Source organism: Alexandromys fortis, unplaced genomic scaffold (assembly GCF_014885135.2).
Source record: "Alexandromys fortis isolate MF-2015 unplaced genomic scaffold, M_Fortis_MF-2015_v1.1 scaffold_107, whole genome shotgun sequence".
NCBI lineage: Eukaryota > Metazoa > Chordata > Mammalia > Rodentia > Cricetidae > Alexandromys > Alexandromys fortis.
This window is the reverse complement of record NW_026067987.1, coordinates 2,746,149-2,770,475: the sequence shown is the minus strand read 5'-3', so window position 1 is coordinate 2,770,475 and position 24,327 is coordinate 2,746,149. Positions and strand designations below refer to the sequence as shown.

The 24,327-nt window shown below is 42.6% G+C and overlaps 1 protein-coding gene across 1 annotated transcript in view; it reads right to left on the bottom strand.

Annotated features, from left to right (window-relative positions):
- The window catches only part of Map3k5 (mitogen-activated protein kinase kinase kinase 5), a 205,745-nt gene that overhangs the window by 104,324 nt on the left and 77,094 nt on the right, over positions 1-24,327 (bottom strand). The window contains exons 3-7 of the mRNA XM_050159477.1: positions 16,493-16,516; positions 11,842-12,035; positions 10,640-10,808; positions 9,499-9,605; positions 7,541-7,711 (exon numbers count right to left, since the gene is read on the bottom strand). Of these exons, the coding sequence (XP_050015434.1) occupies positions 7,541-7,711; positions 9,499-9,605; positions 10,640-10,808; positions 11,842-12,035; positions 16,493-16,516 (665 nt within the window). The remainder of the gene's footprint in view (positions 1-7,540; positions 7,712-9,498; positions 9,606-10,639; positions 10,809-11,841; positions 12,036-16,492; positions 16,517-24,327) is intronic.

Sequence of the window (24,327 nt, the reverse complement as noted above, 5' to 3'; positions counted from 1 at the left end):
ATGCCAGGACATGAATGTTGTGACATGATTCCAGCAAACCTCCAGGGCTTCAATGAACTAAATAACTGAGCCAACGACCATGAAAAACATGCTAAACAATCTTTTCTTTAGTGTTTCAGTCACCACTGGAATGAATACATGGATTCATTCCAACCTTATCCTTTGGGTCGCATCACATTCAAAAACCAAAGTCCATTATAATGACAAATCATATTGTGAAAAATTAAAAGAAAACAAAAATATCCTTTTTTTTCTGATTTTGCATTTTTACATTCTGAATCCCCAACTAAAACCCTCAGAAATCAGCTGTGCACTGGAGTGTCCCCAGGGCAGTAAAAGATGCCATGCACAGCTCAACTTGCATCAGGTGATATGCACAGAGGAGGATGGAACTTTCACCTTCCACCATGAGGCAGGAACACTGGGTTTATTAACAATATTTCAAACAGGACTTGTAAGAAAGGGCGCTGTGAATCACAGTTGTTGAACAACTGCCTGGGGGCCTTTTCTGTTGAGTCGAAGCTCTTATCCTTAACCTTTCTATGGAGCATGGATCACAGTTTCTCCAAACAAACATGGAATGATTCAATCGATGACTCAAGGCTTGAGGGACTGACTGCTTGCTATGACACTGCATTTTTTTTTTACCCCCGCATCTGCAGTGGACGAGCAAAGACAAAGATGATTATGACTCAAGAAAGGTCAATGGAGACATCAGGTTGGGATGGAGGCCCCAGGGCAGGCTTGATGCCGGACACGTCTGAAGAGGTACTTGGTAAACCCAGCAGCATCCTTTAATGTCAGCACCCCAGTGAGGCAGCTTCATTCTCAGCTCTAACGGAAAGCGAGGCATGGGTCCGTGCTAGCGAGAAAAGGGCATGCCCTTCAAGATGGATTGAAACAGTAAGAAAATGCAACAGCAAAATAGTGTACAAGCATTAAAAAAATAAATCCATTTAAGACAGGGCCAGTCTTAGTGTCTCAGAAGATAAATGAATATGACAGCTCTCGAGGTAAGTTATGGGCAGGCTCCCTGGTGAAGTGACATTTTCCCATTACTAAGTAAATCAATACAAGACACCTGATCAACTCCTAAGGTCTCCTATTGAGTCTACTGACTCTTAGCAGCTAACTAGAAAACTCAGAGGGAGCTTAGAATGAAATCATAAGAACAAAGACATTTTTGGCCGGCCCTCAAGACCTTGATCACAAAGACAGTTGTTCTTGGGCTAAACAAGAAACGTGAAAAAGGAACCGGCAAAACTGAAACCAAACCAAAAGAAGACAGAAAAATCTCTGCTTTCCTTAAGTAAACTTAAGACAACCTTGACTTATCTTTCAGTAGTTCAAACTCCTGTTTTCAAAAGAGGAAAGAATGCTTCAACTGTCCCTGTGACTGATGCGTTTGAATCCAGAGACCATGAAAACCAGGTGTGTGGGATCGTTATTGGCACACTATCACTACCACAGTCAAGCATTCATTCTGGGCACAAAACTCCTCAAACAGCAGCTTCTAATCCCCCTACTGTGACGAATATTTTAATGTATAAATCTCACAATAATAAATATGTTGCATAAATGTCACTCCTTTGTTACAGGAGATGGAAAAAAATTGGTCAAGAGACACAACAAAACTCTTTGCGTTGTAGGAATCACTTGAGTACAAACTCAAAATTTCCAACCACAGCTTCCTGTGAAGGATCTAGGAAACCACTGTCCCATTAGTTTTATGTTTGGCTTTCGAGCCATTGCTGTGTTTAAGGGCTCCCTCTAAGCTAGTAGGACGGCATGAACTTTAAATGTATCTCAGCTTCCCATATTAACAATGTGTTATTGGCTATCAATTAGGACCTCCTGAATGGTGCAGGACAATTCTGTATTCTGTCAATCATGTTTTAAATAAACACTGATTGGCCAGTAGCCAGGCAGGATGGATAGGCAGGACAACCAGACAGGAAGTAGAGGTGGGTCAATATGAACAGGAGAATTCTGGGAAGGAGGAAGTCCATTCCTCCCCAGTCCTGTCCAGACACCAAAGAAGCAGGATGTAACCTCCCCCACTGGAAAAAGGTACTGAGCCATGTGGCTAACATATACTAGAATGATGAGCTAATATAAGTTATAAGAGCTAATATGAAGCCTGAGCTAATGGGCCAATCAGTTTATAACTTATGGAGACATCGTGTGATTTCTTTGTGGCTTAATGGCTGTGGGAACTGGGCAGGACAGAAACCCCAACAAGCCCGCTCCTCATGCTACACCTGAAGAGTTGACTTCCTTTAACATACATAGAGGCAGAGACATACTGATACAGTTGTACACAGGAAAATATACATTAATTGGTGAATATTTTAGGAAGAGTAAGAAGTGCAAAAGGACATTATAAGCAGTGCTTTGATACAGCCACCATTCAGTTGTGAAATGAAATATATTAAATATACTTAAAATTGCACACGAATCACTACCAGATCTCACTCAACTCCTTCTCTACTGGGAGTTACCCACCCATGTATCTATACCGACTCTATATTTGCATCACATTAAATATTTCTATAAATAACACCTGAAAAATTTCCACTTGCAGGGCCTCATTCAAGCACTCTACCACTGAGCTACACACCAACCTCATCTCTGTTCAACTTTTAAAAAGACTTTCTAAGTCACAACATTCTCTAAGTGTCTAGTGTCTGCTGTGTCTAGAGTCGACAAATTGCTAACTTCTCTGGGTAAGACCAACATCTCCATCTTCATGTTTGAGAGAACCATCAGTGGGTACGTTCCCTCTGTTGACCTTCCTTTTCTTCCAGCCCTTTCCAATGCCATCCCACCATCTTCTGGCTTCCTTTGATGAGAACTTGCTCTCTCCTTTACAGAATGTAGCCTCTCTTAGTCTATTCTCAGGACATTTTCTTGCATGTCTTGCATTTTCTTCATTTCATTTTTAACAGTTTTACTATGATGTGTCAATAGAAGCTTTCCTTTGTTTAGTGAGTGAGTGTCTTGCTGGGCTGTCTAAACTTCTGGAGTGAAGATGGAGTAGCCGTCAGTCAATAATGCTTCAAGTCATTTTCCTTCTTGAACTTCAAATTCAAAGTTGTATAAGATGCAGCAAGGCTGTCCTCACAGGTCATTAAGAATATTAATTTCTATCTCAATCTTTTTCTTCCCTCTGCTCTAATCTGATTTTGAATAACTATTCGCAAGGCTACTGACGTTTTCTTATATTATAGCTGACCTATGTGCTATGAGTCCTAACCTGTGATATTTAACTTCTAATATGCTATTTTTCAGCTCTAGAATCTTTTCAATTATATTCTTTAATATTTTGTCATTGTTTTTATGTCTTTGTCTTCTGACAGTTCCAAAGCCTGTCTTGCCCATAGCTTGGTTTCCTTCCTTCCTTTTTCCCTTCTTCCTCCCTCCTCCCTCCCTCCCTCCATCTAAGATGGGGTCTCATGTAGCCTAAGCAGGTCCCAAACTCACTGCAGCTAAGACTTACATTGAATTCCTGATCCTTCTGTCTATGCTTGCTGAGTGTTGGGATTATGGGCATGTATCCATCACCATGATCTACCCCATGGATGTGTTTCTATGCCTGGCTTTTCTGTTGATCATGGATCATACTTTTCTTCTTCCTCACATCTTCAGTAACTTTTCATGGAGAAATAGATACAGTGAATATGTTGCAGAGTCTGGATTCTCTTTCTTCTTAAGAGTCTAGTTATGTCTTAGTCACTGTTCTCTTGCTGTGAAGAGACATTGTGACCAAGGCAGCTCTTATAAAAGAAAGCATTTAATTGGGGCTTGCTTACAGGTTAGTACATGATCATCATGAAGGGGAGGAGACAGGCATGGTGCTGGAGCAATCATTGAGAGCTTTGCATACTGATCCATAGACAGTAGGCAGGGCAGCTTGGGGCAGGGCCAAATGGGCCTAGCATGGGCTTTTAAAACCTCAAAACCCACTTCCAGTGATAGACTTCCTCCAACAAGGCCACACCTAATCCTAATCTTTCTCAAACATTTCCATCCCTGGTGACTAAGCATTTAAGTATATGAGTCTAAGGGGACATAGACTCACTGGCCCCGTAGGCTTGTAGCCAAATCATAATGCAAAATCCATTTAGTTTAACTTTAAAAGTTCCCACAGTCTTTCAATATCAACACTGTTCAAAAGACCAAAGTCTCTTCTGAGAATCAAGGCAGTCTCTTAACTGTAACCCGCTGTAAAATCAAAGAGCAGATCACCTAACACACAAAGGCACAGAATATACATTACCATGACAACAGGGAGTGAATGGAACATAGTGACGAAATGCTGGACCAAAGCAAGATAAAACCCAGCAGGGTAAATTCCAAATTCTATATTAGATGGCTTTTCCTCATCACCTTCCAGCTTTTTTGACTGCAACACGTTTCTCTCTTTTGGGATGGTTCCATGTCCTGTCAGCAGCTTTCCTTGGCAGGTATCCCAGAGATCTGGCATCCCCAATACTTTGGGATCTCCAACACAACCCAGGCTTTACCTTCACAGCTTCCTGAAACAGCCTCTCCAGGCATCCATGCAGGGACTCCCCTGACACACATCTGACCTCACTGGCTTTCCTCAATGGGTGGAGGATGTTCACAATCCTTTTATTCCTGCATCCTCCTTGACTCTAAAGCCAAAAAAACATGTCCAAAGATGCCAAATTCTGCTTGCTAGAGCTGGAACCCTACCCCACTCCTTGAACACATTTATATAAGCCTGCCTTTGTTTAAGCCTAGGAAATCCCTCAGACCTTTTCCTTTCACGGATTGCAGAACGAATTGGATGGGGTCTTGCCCTGAGGTCATCACTCCCTTACTCCCATTCAGCATCAGGCTTTTCTTTCATCTGTTCATCTCCTTGAACACAAGACTTGGCCCCAACATTACATTTCCTGGTGCTCTTTTTCTCCTCAAACTGTACATTTTGTATTTCTCTTTGCCTCACTTGTTCCTTTCCATTGTGGAGCTGTATGAGGGTGATCAAAACTACATGACAGTAAATACTAGACTTTCTTGACATCGCCTCTGCCAATGACAATAATCTACATAATAATCTAAATAATCTAAAAACTCAGGCATACTTTTAGAACAAAAGCAAAAAGCAGTTACATTCTTTGCCAAAATATCCTAAGAGTAGTCTCTAGGTTAGCTGCTAATATGCATCCCCTCTGAAACCTCTTAAGCCGGGCCTGTATACTACAAATAACCATCAGCACTACTGTCTTCCATTCTCCTACTAAGATGGCCCATTAAGCTCCCCCTTAAAGAATTCAACCACTTCTCTAGTCCCACGTCCCAAATTCACATTCCTCCAACAACAATATGGTCAGCACTACCCTAGTCCCTGCTACCAACTTCTGTCTTAGTTGCTGTTTTAGTGCTGTGAAGAAACACCACAACCAAGGCAAGTCTTATAAAAGAAAGCATTTAACTGGGGGCTTGCTTATAATCTTAGAGATTTGGTCCATGGTCATCATGGCAGAAAGCAGACAGCCATGGTATTAGACTAATAGCTGGGAGCTTTATATACTGATCCAAAGACAGCAGGCAGAAACAGGAAGAGACAGGAACAAAAGAAAAGAAAGAAGGAAGGGAGAGAGGGAGGGAGAGAGGGAGAGAGGAAGGAAGGGAGGACGAGAGAGAGAGAGAGAGAGAGAGAGAGAGAGAGAGAGAAAGAGAGAGAGAGAGAGAGAATGCCTACAAAGCCTGGTGTAGGCTTTGGAAACTTCAAAGCATACCCTCAGTGACGTACGTCCTCCAACATGACCACATCTATTCTGACAAGGCCACTCTTCCTAATCCTGATCCTTCTCAAATAGTTCCTCTCCTGGAAACTAAGCATTCAACCATGGGGCTATTCTCACACAAATCACCATAGGGTATGAGAGGCAAATAAAGTATTGTTGATGTTTCTTAGCATACGGAGGCTTGGTCTTGGTTTTATTCGCAGGGCTCTGTGATAATCTAAATCACTGTACTCCCTCCATCCTAAGGCTTGGCGTTTTAGAGTTTCAATTGAGAGTTTGAGATTCTCTAACCCAGTGACTTCAAACTCAAACCTCTGTCTCTGCTGCAGCCAGCAGCTGCTGACACATCTGTGCAGCTCTGTAACTTTCCAGCTACCACGTTACTCGAAGGCTCTTTCAGTTTCGCTCTGTGCACATGTATCCAGAGTTCAGCCAAGTAGTTCACATGCAAATTCTGATTCTCCTCCCTCTGTGGCATGTTCAGTACTCAAGGGTTACTTCTCAGCACTCTGGCCACCAAACATCAACTCCTTAGGCCACTAAGACTGTGGTTTTCTGTTTGAGTCCAACTGTCCCATGCCCTGCAGTCCAGAGAGGGTTCTGGGGGAAGCTCTCGAGGTTCTGGCTCTCTGGTCCAGCTCCACTGCTTTCTAACTTTCCCCCACAGTTATAATGGTCGTCAGCGGGAAGATCAGCAGAACAGAAGCCACCCCGCCCCCCCCCCCCCAAGCCATTACCCTAAGGAGCAGCAGCACATATTAACATAGTCCGTCCTTCAGAATCTTTCCCTTTCTGCTCATGTTTGGGGATTTCCTTGCTAGTCTGTTTAGTATTTTGAAGCCTTCTTTAAGAAATTCATTCCTAACCCAAAGTTATAAGCATAATTTACAGATTTTATGCTAAAAGTATTTTCCTTAGCACTTTTTTTTGTTATGTGTGTGTTTGGATCTTTTGATTCACTGAGAATTAAATTTATGCACAGAGCTGAAGAAAGAGGTCCTGGGCTGGGTTGTAGCCTAGGCTTGCCTAGCATATGTAAGGCCCTGGGTTTGATCCCTCCCTACCACCAGAAAAAAATAAAATAAAGTAAGGTAGAAAATAAAATAGAGAGGCAACTTCATTTGCTTTCCTGGAGAGATCAATACATTTCCCAGTACCACTACTGAAGAGCCATTTCTTGCTCTGGCTCATGAGCTTCCCATACCCTGTTATAAATATAGTCTCATGGATATAAACCATTCTGTTCCAGTGTCTCATCTACCCAGACTACAGCTGCACTGCAATCTCATTATTTTCGTTTTATAGTGAGCTTTATTGTCTGATAGAGCAAATCCTTCCATCTGTTCTCCAAAATTGCCTTGCCTATTTTCTTGGCCCTTTATTCTTTTAAATAAACTTTAGAAATCAAATCACACGATAAACCCTGCTGGAACAATTAAAATCTTTAAAATATTACCTTTGCTTATCCACATACTTGTATGCCTTCTCTACTCCTTAAAGTCTCTGGATGCTTTTCTATATTCTTCTCACGAAATGGTATTTTGCTTTTCATAGCATACGCTTCAAATCAAATTACATTTTAAACCTTTTCCATCTAATTTATGCAAACTTACCCTTCCATGTTAAATCGATTTTATAAAAATTATGCACCAAAGTTTGAATCCAAAGGACAGGGGGAAATGCTTTTGGCCGATCACCTGCACACAGTTGTGAGCACCATGGACTCTGGGAGTGAGCAGAGTGTTCCCCTCCTCCATTCTTACCAGGATGCTCCATGGTCCCTGCTTTCAGTGTCAGTGAAGTTGGAATCCAAAAACATGTCTTTGTAGATTCGGCCAACGAGGCAATACATATCTGAAGCAACTTGCCCTTCCCTCTGTACCATGGGGATCATGATGTCAAGAGCTTTGGCTCTGTCTCCCGGGAGATTTCTCCTAAAGTAGAGAACAAGGTTTCCACAGAGATCACAAAAGCAATTACAGACCAATTGCCTTTTAAAAATTCTATTTTATGTATTGATTCACATCAGTAAAGTTTGGCCGAATAAAGACACTTAGATTCTGAGATTCCTCTATGGACCGTGCCTTCATCTTTCCTATCCTAATGCATGCATGTCTACTGGGTCTAGCAAGGATCTCTTGGCAGTTGCTTTTCTGATCAACATGATAGACTTCTACTTACCCATCCAGAATCCTAATCTCACTGTCACCTAGGAGCAGGTTTGAGTTGGTGGAGTATTAAGTGTGACCCCTGTGACCAACTACTTCAAAGAGAAACTCTTGACATTAGTTTTCAAAGGCTTTTGTTCCAAAACAGTGAGCAAATTAATTCACAGATAATACCCAAATTCAAATCCATCCAATGGCTGATTGGTTCCTGCACGTGGCCAAGCCTCTAAGGAAGCTGCTTTATGTAGTTCGTGTGGTACTGAACTTGAACATGAGGCCTCAGGCATGCTAGACACACACTCTACCACTGAGCTATGTCCCAAGTCTTTTTTTTATAATATTTTTATTTGACACAGGAACTCACTGAGTTACAGAGACTGGCCTTGTGGTTCATGGAGTTCGTTTTTAAGTAGTAGTTGTATATAATTCTCAAAATTATACTTTACATTTCTTCAACGATGAAAATATTATGCTAATAAAAACAATAAGTTGCAAAAGGCCATCAACAATATGATTCCACTCATGTGAAAGATTTAAAAAAGCTATTACTGAGATAGAAGGGGGAATTAGTGGTTACCAGCGGCAAGAGGATCTGGGGTGTGGGGAGAGGGTATCTGTTAATGGGTAGGTTTCCTTGTAGGGTGAAAAAATTCTATAATTTGTAGGAATGATCTATAACTCAATAAATATACTAAAATCAAAGATATATGACATTTTAAATGAATAAGTTATATGGTATACAAGATACATTTCAAATTAAATTATCATACATATCAAAAAAGTCATCATATATATTCTCAGAATCTCAACACTGTTTCAAATCCTTTGTTCACAAAATCCCTCTTTGCCGTCTGTATAAAACACATTGATCTTAAAATATTGCTTTATACAAATAAGCTTTTCATTCCATTGGATGTTAGAAAGAGAGACAAAAAACACATAGAAGTAAAATTCTAAGGGAAGTCATAGAATTGTTCTCTTTGTTACATGAAATACCATTCCATTATATAAGGACGTGAACATCCTTGGATTTGGGTTTCCTTAAAAGGTTTTAGAACCAATTCCCAACAAATACCCAAGGATAAGTATATTTGCTTGAAAGTAGTGTCATATCAGTAAGATATGAATGTTTTAAGACTATAAATAGCAAACACGAACTTTGTCAGAGAAAAAAATGATAACAAATTAAAATCTACAAATAGCACAAGAGGCTTTTAGTAACACAGAGAAAGAGAAAAAGACATTCACACACACACACACACACACACACACACACACAGAGAGAGAGTTGTAACAGGCATGGTCTTATAGGCTGGTAATATCAGCACTCAAAAAATCAAAGTAGGAGGACCAAAAAGTTCAAGGTCATTCTGAGAGATACAGTGAAACCCTGGCCCCAAAAGACAAACAGAAATCAGAAGGTATGCCTTTAGTATGGCACATGGCTAAGGTAGATACAGTACAACATTCTAGCTGGAAGCTGCTGGGAAGTTATAGGACCCTGTAAAGAGTACGGCCATCACGTCAGTCCACCTCAGGAGGGAGTATCTCACCTGTTCAGGGCAAATGCGTAATGAAACTTCACGTGGTGATGCGAGGCCAGATCGAAGGTCGGCAGTTTCTCCAGTGTCTCTACCAGCTTCACAATAGAGTCGTAGTCCTTTCAACAAAAGAACAGCACAGCATTAAGCCATTAGGAGAAACTTCCAAATGCCTCTGACAGCCAGGCATCTGAAGCCGAGAGAGGGGATTAAACGCAAAGTTAGAATCTGCTGAGACCTTTGAAAACCCAAGAAGCAACTGTGGTGTTTCTCCTAAGAAGTTCCTATTATACGGATGTAAGCATGAAAAAATACAGTTATGATATCTGTCAAAACCCAAAGAAACAAACAAACAAACCGCAGAAACATGACTGGCTCTTTTCACACAGCCAGACTCCCGGTCTGCAGGGGTCCATCAGTTACTTTAAGGGCCAGGGAGCAACCTACTGAACTTCTGCTGAAAGTAGCAAAATGATTTCATCTCCTGGGAGGGAGTTCCTCCAGCCACAGGCTCCGAGTTGCCACAGTCCTCCAAGTACTGAGCCTCTCTCTTGGGTGAAGTTTCACACAGGGTCGAGAGGCGGGAATGAGAATCCTGGAGTTATCTGGATTTCAAACAACAATGCTGACAGCACATTCTTCTCTGAGAGATTTTACCCTACTCTCCAGATCTTAAAAAAATCTAGGAGGAGCAATAGAGATGATACACTGTATCAGTGTGTTGTGTTACAGGATCTATCGCTATTGTATGGCGGCAAATCAGTTGCATCTTTCTTGTTTCTGGAACTGTCAATTTTCAGTGGCATAATTTCAGGCAGTAAAAGATACATTCCGAAAGAGGTAAGAATGTCTGCTGTTTGCCAAAACAAAGCTCTCATTAGCTGACTGACAGGTGTGCCCGAGGCTCACAGCAGAGAACTAAGCCTCCATGAGCTGGATATGTGAGCAATTTTGAGGAGTAAATGAATATGTCATAGGTCCCGGTAGTTCCCATGTGTGAGTCTCTTCCACGCATCATGAAATCACACGGTGGAAAATTATCAGTCGACTCCACGCAGCAACATGAATTACCTATTAGCTGGCTGAAATCCAACACCAGCACCCCTTCCTCCCCCAGCACGCTACCCAAGAGACACTTGGAGCATCTTCTCACCTGGATATCTCGGTAGGAAAGCAACAGGTTGATGACGATGTCTGCCGTCAAAACTTCAATATTGTCCACTCGCTGCCGAATCCTTGCCAATTCCGCCGCCAATTCTTTACCAGTGAATAGGTTCCGAGCTTTCCTGATATCATTGAGTATAGATTCCCGGAAGTACTGACTGGTGGAAAACCACATATTTCAAAGAGTTAACTCTAGCAAACAATTCAGTGAGAAACAGTAATTTTTTATAAGGAAAAATATAATATTTGTCCATAAGTAGATTTTAGCTCATTAATATGTCCCAAAGGAACACCTAACATATTTGGCATTATTAAGACATTTGGGAGGTGGGAGGCCATGTATTCTTCTCAATTTCTGCCATATTTCAAAAACTTTCCAAACTTTATTTTTCATCTTGTTATTTTGAATGGAAATTATCCCAAATAAATTAGATATGCCTATGATTTGAATATAAGTTTGCCTTTCTGGCTCAGTATCATTATCCACTAACAGAAACAGCTGATTCTTCATATATATATGGTAGGCATGGTGGCACATGAGTTTGAGACTGCATAGAAAGGTCTAGGCCAGCCAGAGGTATATTGTCTCCAAAAATTATTTTCCATTTTCTACTTATTACCCATAGGTGTGTATCTGTGTTTGCCATGTCATGGGTGTGGTGGTTAGTCACCCTCTTCCACCATCTGAGCTCTGGGAACTGAACTCAGGTTGTCGGGATTGGCAGCGAGGACCTGCTGAGCTAAATCACTGGCCAGAAGATTATTCCTAACTAAACTATGTTCTCAGCAATTTTTACAGAGTTCTGACCCTTACATTAAAAGTCCCTGGACATTTGTTCTGATGCAACCATAACAGATTATCTCTCTCTCCTCTCATCTGCCTGTCTGTCTGTCTGTCTATCTATCTACCTATCTATCGTCTGCCCATCCATCCATCCATCTATCCATCCATCCATCCATCCATCCGTTTGTCTTTACTATAAAACAATTTATAGATTGGGAGCCAACTTGTTTATGAACCAAGTAAATGACATTTAACTTAGGAACTAAAACCACACCTATTCTTTTTTCCACCAAGAGGCTACTGCGCATGGTGTCCTGGCTGTTCACTAGGAACACGTGACAAGATACACAGAAAAATGAGGCAGACTAATGCTGCACGGTCATCACCCAGCGTGAGCACAGTGTTACCTGGAACTGGCCTGCGCCACCTTCAGAAGCTGAACAAATCGATCCACGAGAGGCAGGCAGATGGGCCCCAGCAAGAGCTCCAAGTTGGGCTGCATGAGCTCCGTCAGGCCCTTCATGAGGCTGCTGTCACAGCAGTAGACCTTGTTATGTGGTGTCACCATGTAAGGGACGAAGGTGTAGTTCCCAGTGCACATCTGTGGAGACAGGGACACCAGGCAGTAGAGCTTGTCTAGGGACATCACATTGACGAAAAAGTGCCAGGTCACATTTCAGTGACTAAAATTTCTATTTTAAATAATAACTCTGAGTGCAACGGGAAGCAGAAAAGATTCGTTTCTTAGTTATGACCCATGAAAATAGAATTTTTCCAGTCTCCTTAATTGCTTACTTCAGTATAATTAGGACTTACACATGATAAAGTATCTTTTATCAACCATTAAATATGTATTACTTGCTGGGTGGTGGTGGTGCATGCCTTTAATCCCAGCACTTGGGAGGCGGAGGCAGGCGGATCTCTGTGAGTTCAAGGCCAGCCTGGTCTACAAGAGCTAGTTCCAGGACAGGTTCCCAAAGCGACAGAGAAACCCTGTCTTGAAAAACAAAAACAAAATCAAAACAAAACAAAACAAAAAAAGTATACACTGTTGCACATAGCTACTAGGACACATGTTAAAGCAAGAATAATTTAAGCACAACTTCCATCCTTTGGGGAATGGGAATTCAGTCAGACACAACACCAGCAGAACAAAATCCCGAGACCTATAGTGAACGGGCTTCCCTGGGAAGGCAGTGCAGAGAGCAAGGCCAGGATACAGCTGCTTTCCTCCAGGTCCACACTGTACTGTCTCCCACTCACTGAAATTGGAGACTGTCACAGCCCCAGCTAGACCCCCCTCTACAGTAAACCTCAGATTTGACTGTTTCCTCTTCTCTGCTAACACTGAGGTCCATGCCCCTTACACTGGGCTGAGTCTGCAATTGGTTTACACTGGCTCCCCTGGCCTACTCTCCCAGCCAGTCTGTAACACCTACATCATGTGGGTCCCTACAGCTCCAGGAAGGCCGCCAGAGGGCCTGTGAGGTGATGCTTACACTGTTGTTCCCAGGAGCCTGACCCCTGCACATCCTCCCCCTTGCCTAGCTTCAGCCTGCGCCTTTTCCCTTCACTCACTGAGACCTGGGCTAACTAACCTAATACTTTCCAGATTATGCCAAGTGCGGGGACATTCATGCCAAGGAAAACACTGTTGGGAAGATGACAAAGGGAAATGGATTGTACAATCCCAGGTCAGCAAATCTCACTGCAGCTTAGGGTCTAAGGAAGGGCCAGGGCTAAGCGAAAGATTTTAAACTATGTATTCTGAGCAGTGAGGGAATCTACAGAGAATCCAGGGCAGGGAAGACAGTTACAGTGGCTGTGGACGCTGGCATTCTGAGTAGACAACAGGATAGACTGAAAAGAGACCAGACTTAAGGGAAGGAGGCAGAACGCTAGGCAGCAGAACCAGATCGGAGCAGCGGCAATGGAGAAAGCGTAGCATGTGCTCCACACCTACATGAAGAATCAGCTGGGTGGGGAGCAGTCAGCTTATACAGGAAGGAGGAGGAGGAGGAGCCAGAGCTAACCCAAATGAGACTTCCTGCAAAGAATGGTCACGTCAATAGAAAGTAAGACTTCAGTCTGCAGGTCCAGACTCACTGACGAGCACGCAGCTCTCTGAGGAACTTCCAGTAACAAACCCCATATAGAACCCTATCTCCAGCTCAGCTATGGGAAGACCTCCAAGAGATTGAGGCTTGTAGTGGGCTGGGCTGGGATGCTCACTTTTAAAGAGTATAGATTTCCTAGCTCCAGAGACTGGGAATGAAGGCAAAGTTTTCTACCAGGGAACAGGGGTGCATGATGGGAATGTAAACACAGACCGCAGTATTATTTGATATAGCTGGATAAAATGTCAGGGACTTCTAAGAGAAAACCCATGAAGAAAAGCACATGCAAAGGGTTGAGCAGTAGGATGGACATGTGACAAACTCTGTCACTCCTAGAGGACCTAGGAGCCCCAGCCTAGAGTCCATGGAGAGTGTGTGTTTTCTTCCATCCTGCCCTAACCGGCAAACATTAACTAAGTACTTGCATGGAATAAGACAAGCATGGGCCCCACTGTCCCCACCACCTCAGTGCCTGCGTGACTATGACTCGAGGAAAAGAGGTTACTGGCTCCATTTTACAGGTAAGGTACCACATAGTCTTAGCTCCAGCTCCTCGTGTTGGTACAGTTAAGAATTTTTAGCCCAAACGCTTTCAATGTAGGGCATGTGGCTGTTGCCAGGGATGGGGGGGACCTCCTCATGTGACCTTCGCAGGGTGGTAGACTTGCTCTCCCACTCAACAGCACCTTCCCAGGGACCTGAATGAGCTACGTGACAGATCACGGCAGGCATGAGAAGTGCCAACTGCTTGTAAGGCCAGATTTGATTATTGATGAAGCCTGTTATGCTCTGAAACACCCGGATGGGAGCAGTGAGGCAGCAATGAGTCTGTCGGTCAGAGTAGGAGAAGGACTTCCAGAGGTGGAGATCTGAGTTTTAAATCAAGTTGTCCTTGATTTAAATCAAGTGATGGGGAGACCAACCAGAAAGACTGAAGTGTCCTTCTATGATGTTACCAGGATCTCAGACCACAGCCGCCCAACTTAACCCTCTGGCTCAAGTCACTGCCAAAGTAGGAAAGAGGAACAAGGATGCAACACGATGCATTTTTCCACGTGGTGTGTGTGTGTGTGTGTGTGTGTGTGTGTGTGCGTGTAAAATACTGATGCTCAAAATCTAAAACCTGTCATTCCTCTTACCCAAAGCATAGAAAAGCCGCCAAAACCTAGTCCTACTCTAACAAATAACATCTTTGTTGTTTTAAAAATAGGCAGTGTTGATGTTGCTTTTCAATCTTTAAGAACTAGATGAAGGGACGTAAGTGTGTGTGGAAAGGGAGCCTCACATCTGGGAGGAAACGTCACAGCATTCAAGCATGCTGAACGAGGTGTGCACAAGTCAAGTCCTTTAAAGGGCACCTTTGTCCCTGGATCACAGCAGAACCTAAATCAATGGGCAGCTTGCTCACAAGGTATACACTGCTCTTATCCTTCCTGCCCTTCAAGCTCAGGGAATGCTGACTCTTCGGTGGACCTTGATATAATAATGGCCACCATCTCTGCAGCATGTCATGTTGCCCTAATTTCCTAAAATGTTTGTTTACTTGTCTTCTTACACAGCTAAACTCTGGCATTCCCACGTTTTCCATCACATACTTCACTTACAAATATGACTGAACGTGGTGTGTGTGTGTGTGTGTGTGTGTGTAAAATACTCCCTCCTTCCCTCCCTCCCTCCCTCCCTCCCTCCCTCTCTCCCTCCCTTCCTCTCTAAATTAGGGTTTGTGTGTAGCCCTGGATGTACTGGAACTCTGTAGACCAGGCTGGTCTCGAACTCACAGAGATCCACCTGCCTCTGACTGTTTTCATTTTCAGCCACTGGTGTGAGTCTCCTAGGTAGGCAGTGAGCCCAGGGCCTGGCGTACAGTTCACGCTGAACTGATACCTACTGAGTAAAATGTGTTGCATTGCGTTGAAGCATGGAGTGGTAAATGCTCATTTCCTGGTGAGATGTGAAGGATAAGATTTTATAGTGGCAACATTATCCACACTGCCATGAGTCCTCCTCGAGGTGAAATCTTAACCAGATGCTTTCAATTTTCTGACCCAAAGAAAAACTACCAATTGCAACGCTAATCCCATCATCTCATGTGAAATCATGGGCAGTCTTAAATCATATATTATTTTCATTCTAAATTGTAGATGCGTATCTGTTTTAGAGTTCTTAAACACTTCCTTACTCCCTAAGATGAAACACACATCCATCAGCCCACAAGGCCATTCATTCCCATTTCTGCTGTGGAATAGTACATTTTCCATGCAGTCTTTTTAAATTTTAAAGTTTAAACGTTCCATGTCTTTTCGTGTTAATTTAATTCTGTGTGAAGGGGCAGCATCCTGTGCTGAGAGCTCAAAGAAGAGTTCACTGCTTAAGGACAGGGGCTGGAGAATTAGTTCCATGGTAGAATGCTTGCCTACTAAGTACATGTCCACGGGTTCAGTTCCCAACACTAGGGGAAAAAAAATAGCTAACCTAAGAATCTGACTGTCTCAACATAGAAGATGTGTGACAGACCAATAGAAAAAATAAACAATATGTGTTTTATATATTGATAGATCATATATGACATACATAAATATGCCTATATGTATATATCCATGTGTATTGATATATGAATAATATGCACACACATATATTGTTGTTTTGTTATATGCCTGTTACTACCAACTGTTATTCCAATAAACTGTATGTACTGTGAAAGTCTTTCCGGAAACATAATTGTATATACAAGGAGCAGGTATTAGTGCATTTTCCCATTGTTAAACTATTTCACTATGATGGGCTAGAGAACACAACTTGTGCTTGTACCAATATATGAGAAGTTCTAGAAATAACTATAAGAAATAAAATTGATCAGCTGTGAGGATTTAAAAAAATAACAGATTAATTCACGGGAAAGAAAAGATTTACACATTTTTAGAAAATTAGGCAAAATACTCACAGTATTCTTCTGGCAAATGATTTCCTGAAAAATAAGAGAAGAAAAAAATACCTTAGCAAATGTATAGCAAAAATCCAGTGGTTCTTACTGAACTATTGCATGCAGGTAAATCTGTACTACCATTTATATTAGTGATGAGAAATGTCGGAAAAACATTGGAAAGGCATTGATATTTGCAGTCAGAAATTATGTATTTAAGCTTCTGCATATGAGAAATTGACAACCTCTTATCTCTCTAGGGGGGATAAGAGAGCACAAAAGTATTGTCCTCAGTTAAATAACAATAACGTGTTATTGTTACATGGACACATTCCCAAATAGGATAACCTAAAACTTACTTCTGGAGAGAGCTTATGCAGAGAATAACCTAATTAGGAAGGAGCTCCTTGAGAGAAGTATTAAAGTGTTTCATTTCCCTAAGTACTGTCTCGCATGAGGGAACGGACCGAGCACATCATGTCGGGTCGCTGGAAATAATAAAGGGTATTTAGGCCAACGGTAGCCTCACACATTGATAATAAGGACGACAACAAAAGTAAGTGTAATTTAGATGCTTTTCAATGAGACACGTAATGGAATAACTACACCACACAGACAACATCCCCGTCTTCTAGGTTGCAAGGAGTGAGCTCCTGGAGATAATTTAGATGTGCAGCTTCCCCACCAGAGCTCGCATTAAAAGGCAGCCACGTCCATTCCTATTGTCTCTAGGCATCACAATAACTAGAGGCACTGGGGAGAGAATCTGGGCAAGACTGTGGTATACTAGCTTCACTGGTGGCGAGGGAGGCATGATTTAGAAAACAGAAAATAGGACTGCATGTTAGGAAAGAGGGTATGAGTGTTGTCATGGAAACAGGAAATGTAAGGCTTTTGTGGAGTCTTTCTGGAGAGTCCATCTGGCTCAGGAGAGCAGCCAGATCCAGCAAGGTGAGAGCAGAGACAAAGCCTAGCCAAGTGGCCAGCATCCGGATGCTAAATCGACATGGGGCCAAGGGTAGCCACAAAGAGCTTCAGGATTGAGCAGTATTTAAGAGGGTTTTTTTTTTTTGCATATTTCAGAACAGCAGAAGAGAAAAAAATGATAGATCAGGAAACTGTATTCGACAGTGTTGAGCAGGGTGTGTATGTGTGTGTGTGTCTGTGAGAGTGTGTGTGTGCGCACACGTGTCCTTCAATACCTCATCATCTTGCTGGTACAAAGCACTTGCAAGCCAGACTCCCAGGGGGCTGGTTAAAGAGGCTGGTTGCATATTTTAGACCAGACTGGGATACATAGCAAATTCCCAGCCATCCTGGGCTATAGAGTTAACAAACAAATAGACTTGTTTACATTTTAAATGAGTGTGAAATGCCCCCACCAGCTCATGTGGACACTTGGTCCTTGGGAGTGGTACTATTTTAGGAGGCTGTGAAACCTGCAGGACAGGGGTTCTCAACCTTCCTAATGTTGTGACCCTTTAATACAAATCCTTATGTTGTGATGACCCCAACCATACAATTATATTTGCTGCTACTCTGTAGCTGTAATTTTGCTGCTGTTCTGAATTGTAATGCAAATGCCTGATATGCAGGATATCTGGTATGCAACCCCTGTGAAAGGGTCATTTGACAGCTCCTCCCCACAAGAGGGGTCAGTGTTGAGAACTGATGCTTGAGGAGGTAGGGACTAGATGGAAGAAGCTAGCCACTGGAAGGTGAGTCCCAGGTGAGTCCCCCCCCCCTCTCTGTCTCTCTCTCTCTCTGTCTGTCTCTCTGTCTGTCTCTCTCTCTGTCTGTCTCTCTCTTTGTCTCTCTCTCTGTCTCTCTCTCTCAATCTCTGTCTTTCTCTCTCAATCTCTCTCTGTCTCTCTGTCTCTCTCTATGTCTCTCTCTCTCTCTGTCTCTCTCTCTCTCTCATCTACCTACCTATGTATCTATTTTTTGTCCATCTCTGTACCCAGCCTCACACTCCTGCCATGAACTCCAGCAATGATGGATTGTCCCTCGAATCAGAAGCTAAAATAAATCCCTTCCCCCACAATTTGTTTCTTGTTAGTTATTTTATCTCAGCAATAAGAGAGGTAACAATCATAAAAGGACTCACACATGCTAAAGGCAGAAGAAAGACACAAATGGCATAGGCTATGGTTTCTCAAAGAAGAGATCCTTTTTTTCTAATGGTTTATTCTTATGTTTGGCGTTTGCCTGCATGTATGCCCATGTGATGGTTGTCAGACCCCCTGGAACTGTTGATACAGACAGTTGTGAACTGCCGTGTGGGTGCTGGGAATTGAATCAAGGTCCTCGGGAAGAGCAGCCAGTGCACTTAACCGCTGAGCCATCTTGCCAGCCCTGAGAAGATATTCTTATAGAACTGGAGGTTAGCTGAGAAGGTGGGTCAGAAGCTGAGCTGTGAAGAACAGAGCAAACCACAGAGGCAATACGTGAGTGTGTGTGTGGGGGGTGTCCTGGCTGGAGGCAGATGGAAAGCAGGGGCTCATGCAAGAATCAATAAATGCTACCATTGGGAGCCAAGAAGACACTTCATTTGGGACTATACATAATAGAGAGAATTAAAGAAACATTTGAGAAAGACCTTTAATATATTCATTGAGCTAAAGCAGAAGGTTCATTTTGACCCAGAAATAAGAAGAGAGTGCTATCTTGGGTAAAAGCATTACCTTAGTATAAAAGGCTTTGAGCAGCAGAGCAAAGAAGTACATTCTGTAACCACTTAGTAGTCAAGTGCAGCTTGTTTCTCTGTTTTTTAGACAGAATCCCAATGTAACCCAGACTGGTCTCAAATTCACCACGTAGGCAAAAATGGCCTTGAACTGCCGACCTTCCTGCCTCTTCTTCTGGAGTGTGCTACCACACCCAGGGTTTGCCAGTGCTAGGGCTTCTTGCACACTAGGCAATCACACTACCAACTGAGCTACACTCCTAGCCCCGCCCTCCAAAAGTCTTTATGCTGAGCGATTTTGGAATAGTGTACAGTGCAACTGCAGAGGCAGGAGCACCTTAAATGTCCATCACTTAGAAATCTATTGAATACACGGTGGTACATCCTCACTTCCCTGGAACAGGAGCTACTGCTCCATTGTACACCAGGCACAGAAATGGAGGAGCATGGAGGGAGGTGCTAGGGAGGCCTGATGAGCCAACACCTCCGTGGACCATGACCGCAGCCTCTGCTGGCTGGAGCCAGAATGCCGTGTCCCTGAAGACCTGCTCTTACGTGTCCTCTGCGTTCATTTCACACCATGCGAGCACTGTCATCAATTATGACCTAAACGATGAGTCAACGAAGGGAGGACTCATCGCCCTGACACTCACCAGCTGCGTGTGTCCGAAATTTTGTACCTCTGGGCTAATTTCTTAACCATAAGAAACTCTTTGCTGTCTAATCCAAGAAGCAAGTACTTAACTTGCCACTCTCACTGGATCATAGGTTAAAACGAAATGATGGAAATTTGTGGAGCTACCCGAAGTACTTAAAAGCCATTTGTAACATGAGGTACTCATCACATCAAAACAAATAACCTGACTCCTGTCAATCAGATCTAGGGATGTTGTGCACCCATGTTGTTTATGGTTATGGGTAAAACAATATGAGGAGTTCTTAGCTTTCATTTCCAACAATCTGTGTCAATAATCAGGTTCCATTATAGCAAAACTGGAAAGTAATAATAGAGGACATTCTGTGCTGTTACTTCATCCTCTTCCTCCTCTTCTTTCTCTTTCTCCTCCTCTTCTTCCTCCCCTTCTTCCTTTTCCTCCTCTTCCTCCTCCTCTTCCTCTTTCTCCTTTTCCTCTCTCTCCTATCCCTCCTCCTCTTCTTTTATTCCCTATCATTTTTTTTTCACATTTAAAAAGTATCTCTTGGTGAAAGAACTCTGCTATAGTTACGTACATTCTTTCAGTTGGGTTATGAGTGAGGTTTTACCCACACACCACTGACAACTTCCCAACACAAACTTCACTTTGTACTGTGTTGTTATTGCTATCATTAACTTTCTTTTGGCACCAGTTACCTTTTTCAGCAACACCACACTGAATCAAATTATTCTAGCGCACGCTGATATTGTTTTAAAAACTGTATTGTTAAAAAAGTTATAGGTGGCCGGCCGGTGGTGGTGCACGCCTTTAATCCCAGCACTCGGGAGGCAGAGGCAGGTAGATCTCTGTGAGTTCAAGGCCAGCCTGGTCTACAAGAGCTAGTTCCAGGACAGGAACCAAAAGCTACGGAGAAACCCTGTCTCGAAACATCCCGAAAAAAAAAAAGTTACAGGTGTAATAATTTTCTGTACAAAAAGGTCACAAGACATAGGAAAACACTGGTAATCTCAAAGATGGAGGACCCAAATAGGATGATGGGTTTATCTGCCATGATGATCAGATTCCACAGAAAGGACCATTGTAGAATGATGGCTCAGGCATATTTCTCACTAGCTCTTACCACTCATTTCAATTCATCTACATATCACCACAAGGCTGTGGCTTACTAGTAAGTTTCTGGTGTCTTTCTCCTTCAGCAGCTACATGGTATCTCCCTGACTCCACCTTCTATCCTCCTCTATCTCTGCTTGGATTTCCTGCCTTGTTCTATTCTGCCCTGCCATAGGCCAAAGTAGCTTCTTTATTAACCAATGGTAATAAAACATATCCACAGCATACAGAGGGGAATCCCACATCAGGGCTGCCAATAAGTATATGGGATATAGGGTTTCCTGTGATACAGTAAGTATATGGGATGGAGCGCTTCTGTGATACAGTATGTGGGATAGAAGGCTTCCTGTGATACAGTAAGTGTATAGGATGTAGAACTTCATCCTGTGGTACAGTACATGTATGGGATGTAGGACTTCATCCTATGGTACAGTGCATGTATAGGATGTAGGACTTCATCCTGTGGTACAGTGCATGTATGGGATGAACAACGTCATCCTTGGGATACAGTAAGTGTATGGGATGAAGGATTTCCTGTGATACAGTAAGTGTATGGGGTGAAGAGTAGAGGAGGTCAGAACGCCAGTTTAAAACCTGCTGATTCTAGATGACAGCTGGTGAACCATGCAGGAGTTTGTCACAAGGGTCCAGGTCAGTGCTGTTTAAAGGTGGGGGGCAAAGCTTCCAATTCACTAACTGCCAGAGGATTTCATAGGATCATATTTTTAAAGTGGCTTTTAAAGAAGTTTTCATGGATGAGTACTTTGCACCACCAGCTATGTTGGTAGATTTAAAGTGCTGGGGGAAATCCATTAGTAAGATAAGCGCTCTATGCCTTTGGAAAAATTAAAATTTAGTTTCAAGTATAAATTCCAGCAAGATAAAGCTTTAAGAGAAGGAAACAGTACTGCAAAGAAGTGCATCTTTGTAAGTTTCAAAGCATTTTGTAATCTCAGTGGTTTTTACATGATACAGAAAAGAATTTAGTTTAAACTTAAAAGTATTTGCAATAAAAATTATCCTGATGTTCTAATGATATTCTAATTTATGCTACAAACTAGCATAAATATCAAAACGTAGAGTATGGATATCATAACTCTTTCACAACAACATCTGTTTACTTCAGTGACCCATAAGTGTGTTATCAGAAAGCCAGATTTAATGTCTAACATCATATACAAGTTTTAGAGAAAATTAGCTCCTTCTGTACCTGCAGAGAAAAGGTTACAGGTCCAGTTGGAGAGAACTGTTTCCAAAACAACCCCATTGCAGCAGGATCTCCTTTATTGCTGACTAATAGCTCATCATTTGTATATACACTTTGTTCTTCCACTCCTCCGTCAACAGACATCTGCTGTCACCCCCACTGTTCTGCCACCACCAACGTTTCTCAGAAACACAGGCACACAAATATTTCTGCCGTGTCTTGCTTTGAGTCCTTTTGTGTACGTAGCCACAGTAGGACTGCAGGATCACACTGCAAATCTACCTTTAATGTTTTAAAGAACTGCTCTGCTGTGTAAAAGCGGCAGGTTTTTAAGAGCTGACTTAAGGATGTTCTTACAGATTTGGCTTTGTGCACATGAGATTTCTAGTGTCACTTCCTGGAGAGATGTTGATCAGTTGCCAGCGAGGGGAAATAATGAATGTACCCAGGCAAGGGGAGGCGATGTGGGCCAATGTGTATGCGCCTCAGCCAACAAAAAGAGTGTGGGGGTAAATACACAGACAGACTGCCACAGACAACGGTCTGTTAGGGAAATTCCCACCTCTAAAGCACTTTCCAGTCAATAGCTTACGAGAAAAATACAACCAAATTTCTTGACTAAGGAATAATAATCAACATAGCTGTCACATTTGGCACAAGCCGCATCGCCGTCGGTCACGTGCACACCTAACTCTGGAGAGGCACTTCCTCTGCAGTGAGCAAATGAGGGAAGAGCAGATGCTCAATTCAGAAAGACAAAAAGATGCTGTGGGGACTTCCCATCACAGCCAGAGCACAAGAAAAAAGGAACTAAAAATATTTGGGAGTTCCAATAGCCAAATTATATGCAAATGTATGCAGTTATCATGTGTGCATAGAGAACAACAAGGCATAAACAATCGTTTCCTTCAGAACACTTCATTGGCAAGTGTCCCAAGTGTATAAAAAGTCTACCTCACAGTCTCAATTAAACCTGTATTTCAGCCAGGCGGTGATGGCGCACGCCTTTAATCCCAGCACTCTGGAGGCAAAGGCAGGCGGATCTCTGTGAGTTCGAGACCAGCCTGGTCTACAGAGCTAGTTCCAGGACAGGCTCCAAATCCACAGAGAAACCCTGTCTCGAAAAACCAAAAAAAAAAAAAAAAACAAACCAAAACAAAACAAAAAACCCCCTATATTTCATTAGTGATATAGTTGATGGCTCCTCACCCCTCCATTCAATCATCTCCACCACCCCAAAGAGGTAACTGTTCTGAAGGTTGTGATTCCAAGCACACTTCTACCCATTCATAATGTAAAGGTGCATTGTTATGCACATCAGTACATTTTTGTATATGGCATGATGTCATAAACGTAGAATATGATTTCCCATATGACCATGAAATATACATGTAAATGTGGAACATTCCAGTTAATTCACCTTAAGTGCTGTATAATATTCTATTAAATTACTACCAAAAGATAGTCATTCTCCTATGAGATATTTACTCTTTCTTTTGAGGAGAAGCATTACAGACCATCCTATACCTAAATGTTCTTGGTGGTATTTCTTTACCCGTGTAAGCCATGTTTTCTATAATACATGTTCCATCTCTGTATTCTTAACAGTACTGGGCATTGTCAAGTTGCCCTCTTAAAAGTTGTGCCAATTCACCTTGCTGCCAGGCGTAAGTTCAAGTCCCACTTATCCCAGCCCTGTCGTCGGGATTACAGATGGTTTTCGGGATTTCAGTTTTAATTTTGGTACAGGGCTGCAGAGGCAAGTCTCTGACCCATGATGCCCCAGGAATCTAGAAGAACTCTGAACTCCCAACCATCTGATGCACACAGCAGCGTTTATTTTTTTTCATTCTAATCTGTTGTGCAAGTAGATCACATGTGGGAGGGGGATGTCCCCAGATGAAGGGAAGGAGAAGAAAGGCAGCAAGCACAGGAGGAGTTTTGTCTTAAAAGAATGTCTGGTGATGAAAGAAATGGTTGTTAGGGCTCAGAGAAACAGTATTCCAGAGTGACCCTGCCATGCTTGAGTACTCTGATGTAAAAGGCATCTCAGAACCAAGACCTCTCTGACCTTCTCCTGCATAGCGCGCTGTCTCTCTCTGTCTCTCTCTCTCTCTCTGTCTCTCTCTCTGTCTCTCTCTCTGTCTCTCTCTGTCTCTCTCTCTCTCTGTCTCTCTCTGTCTCTCTCTCTCTCTCT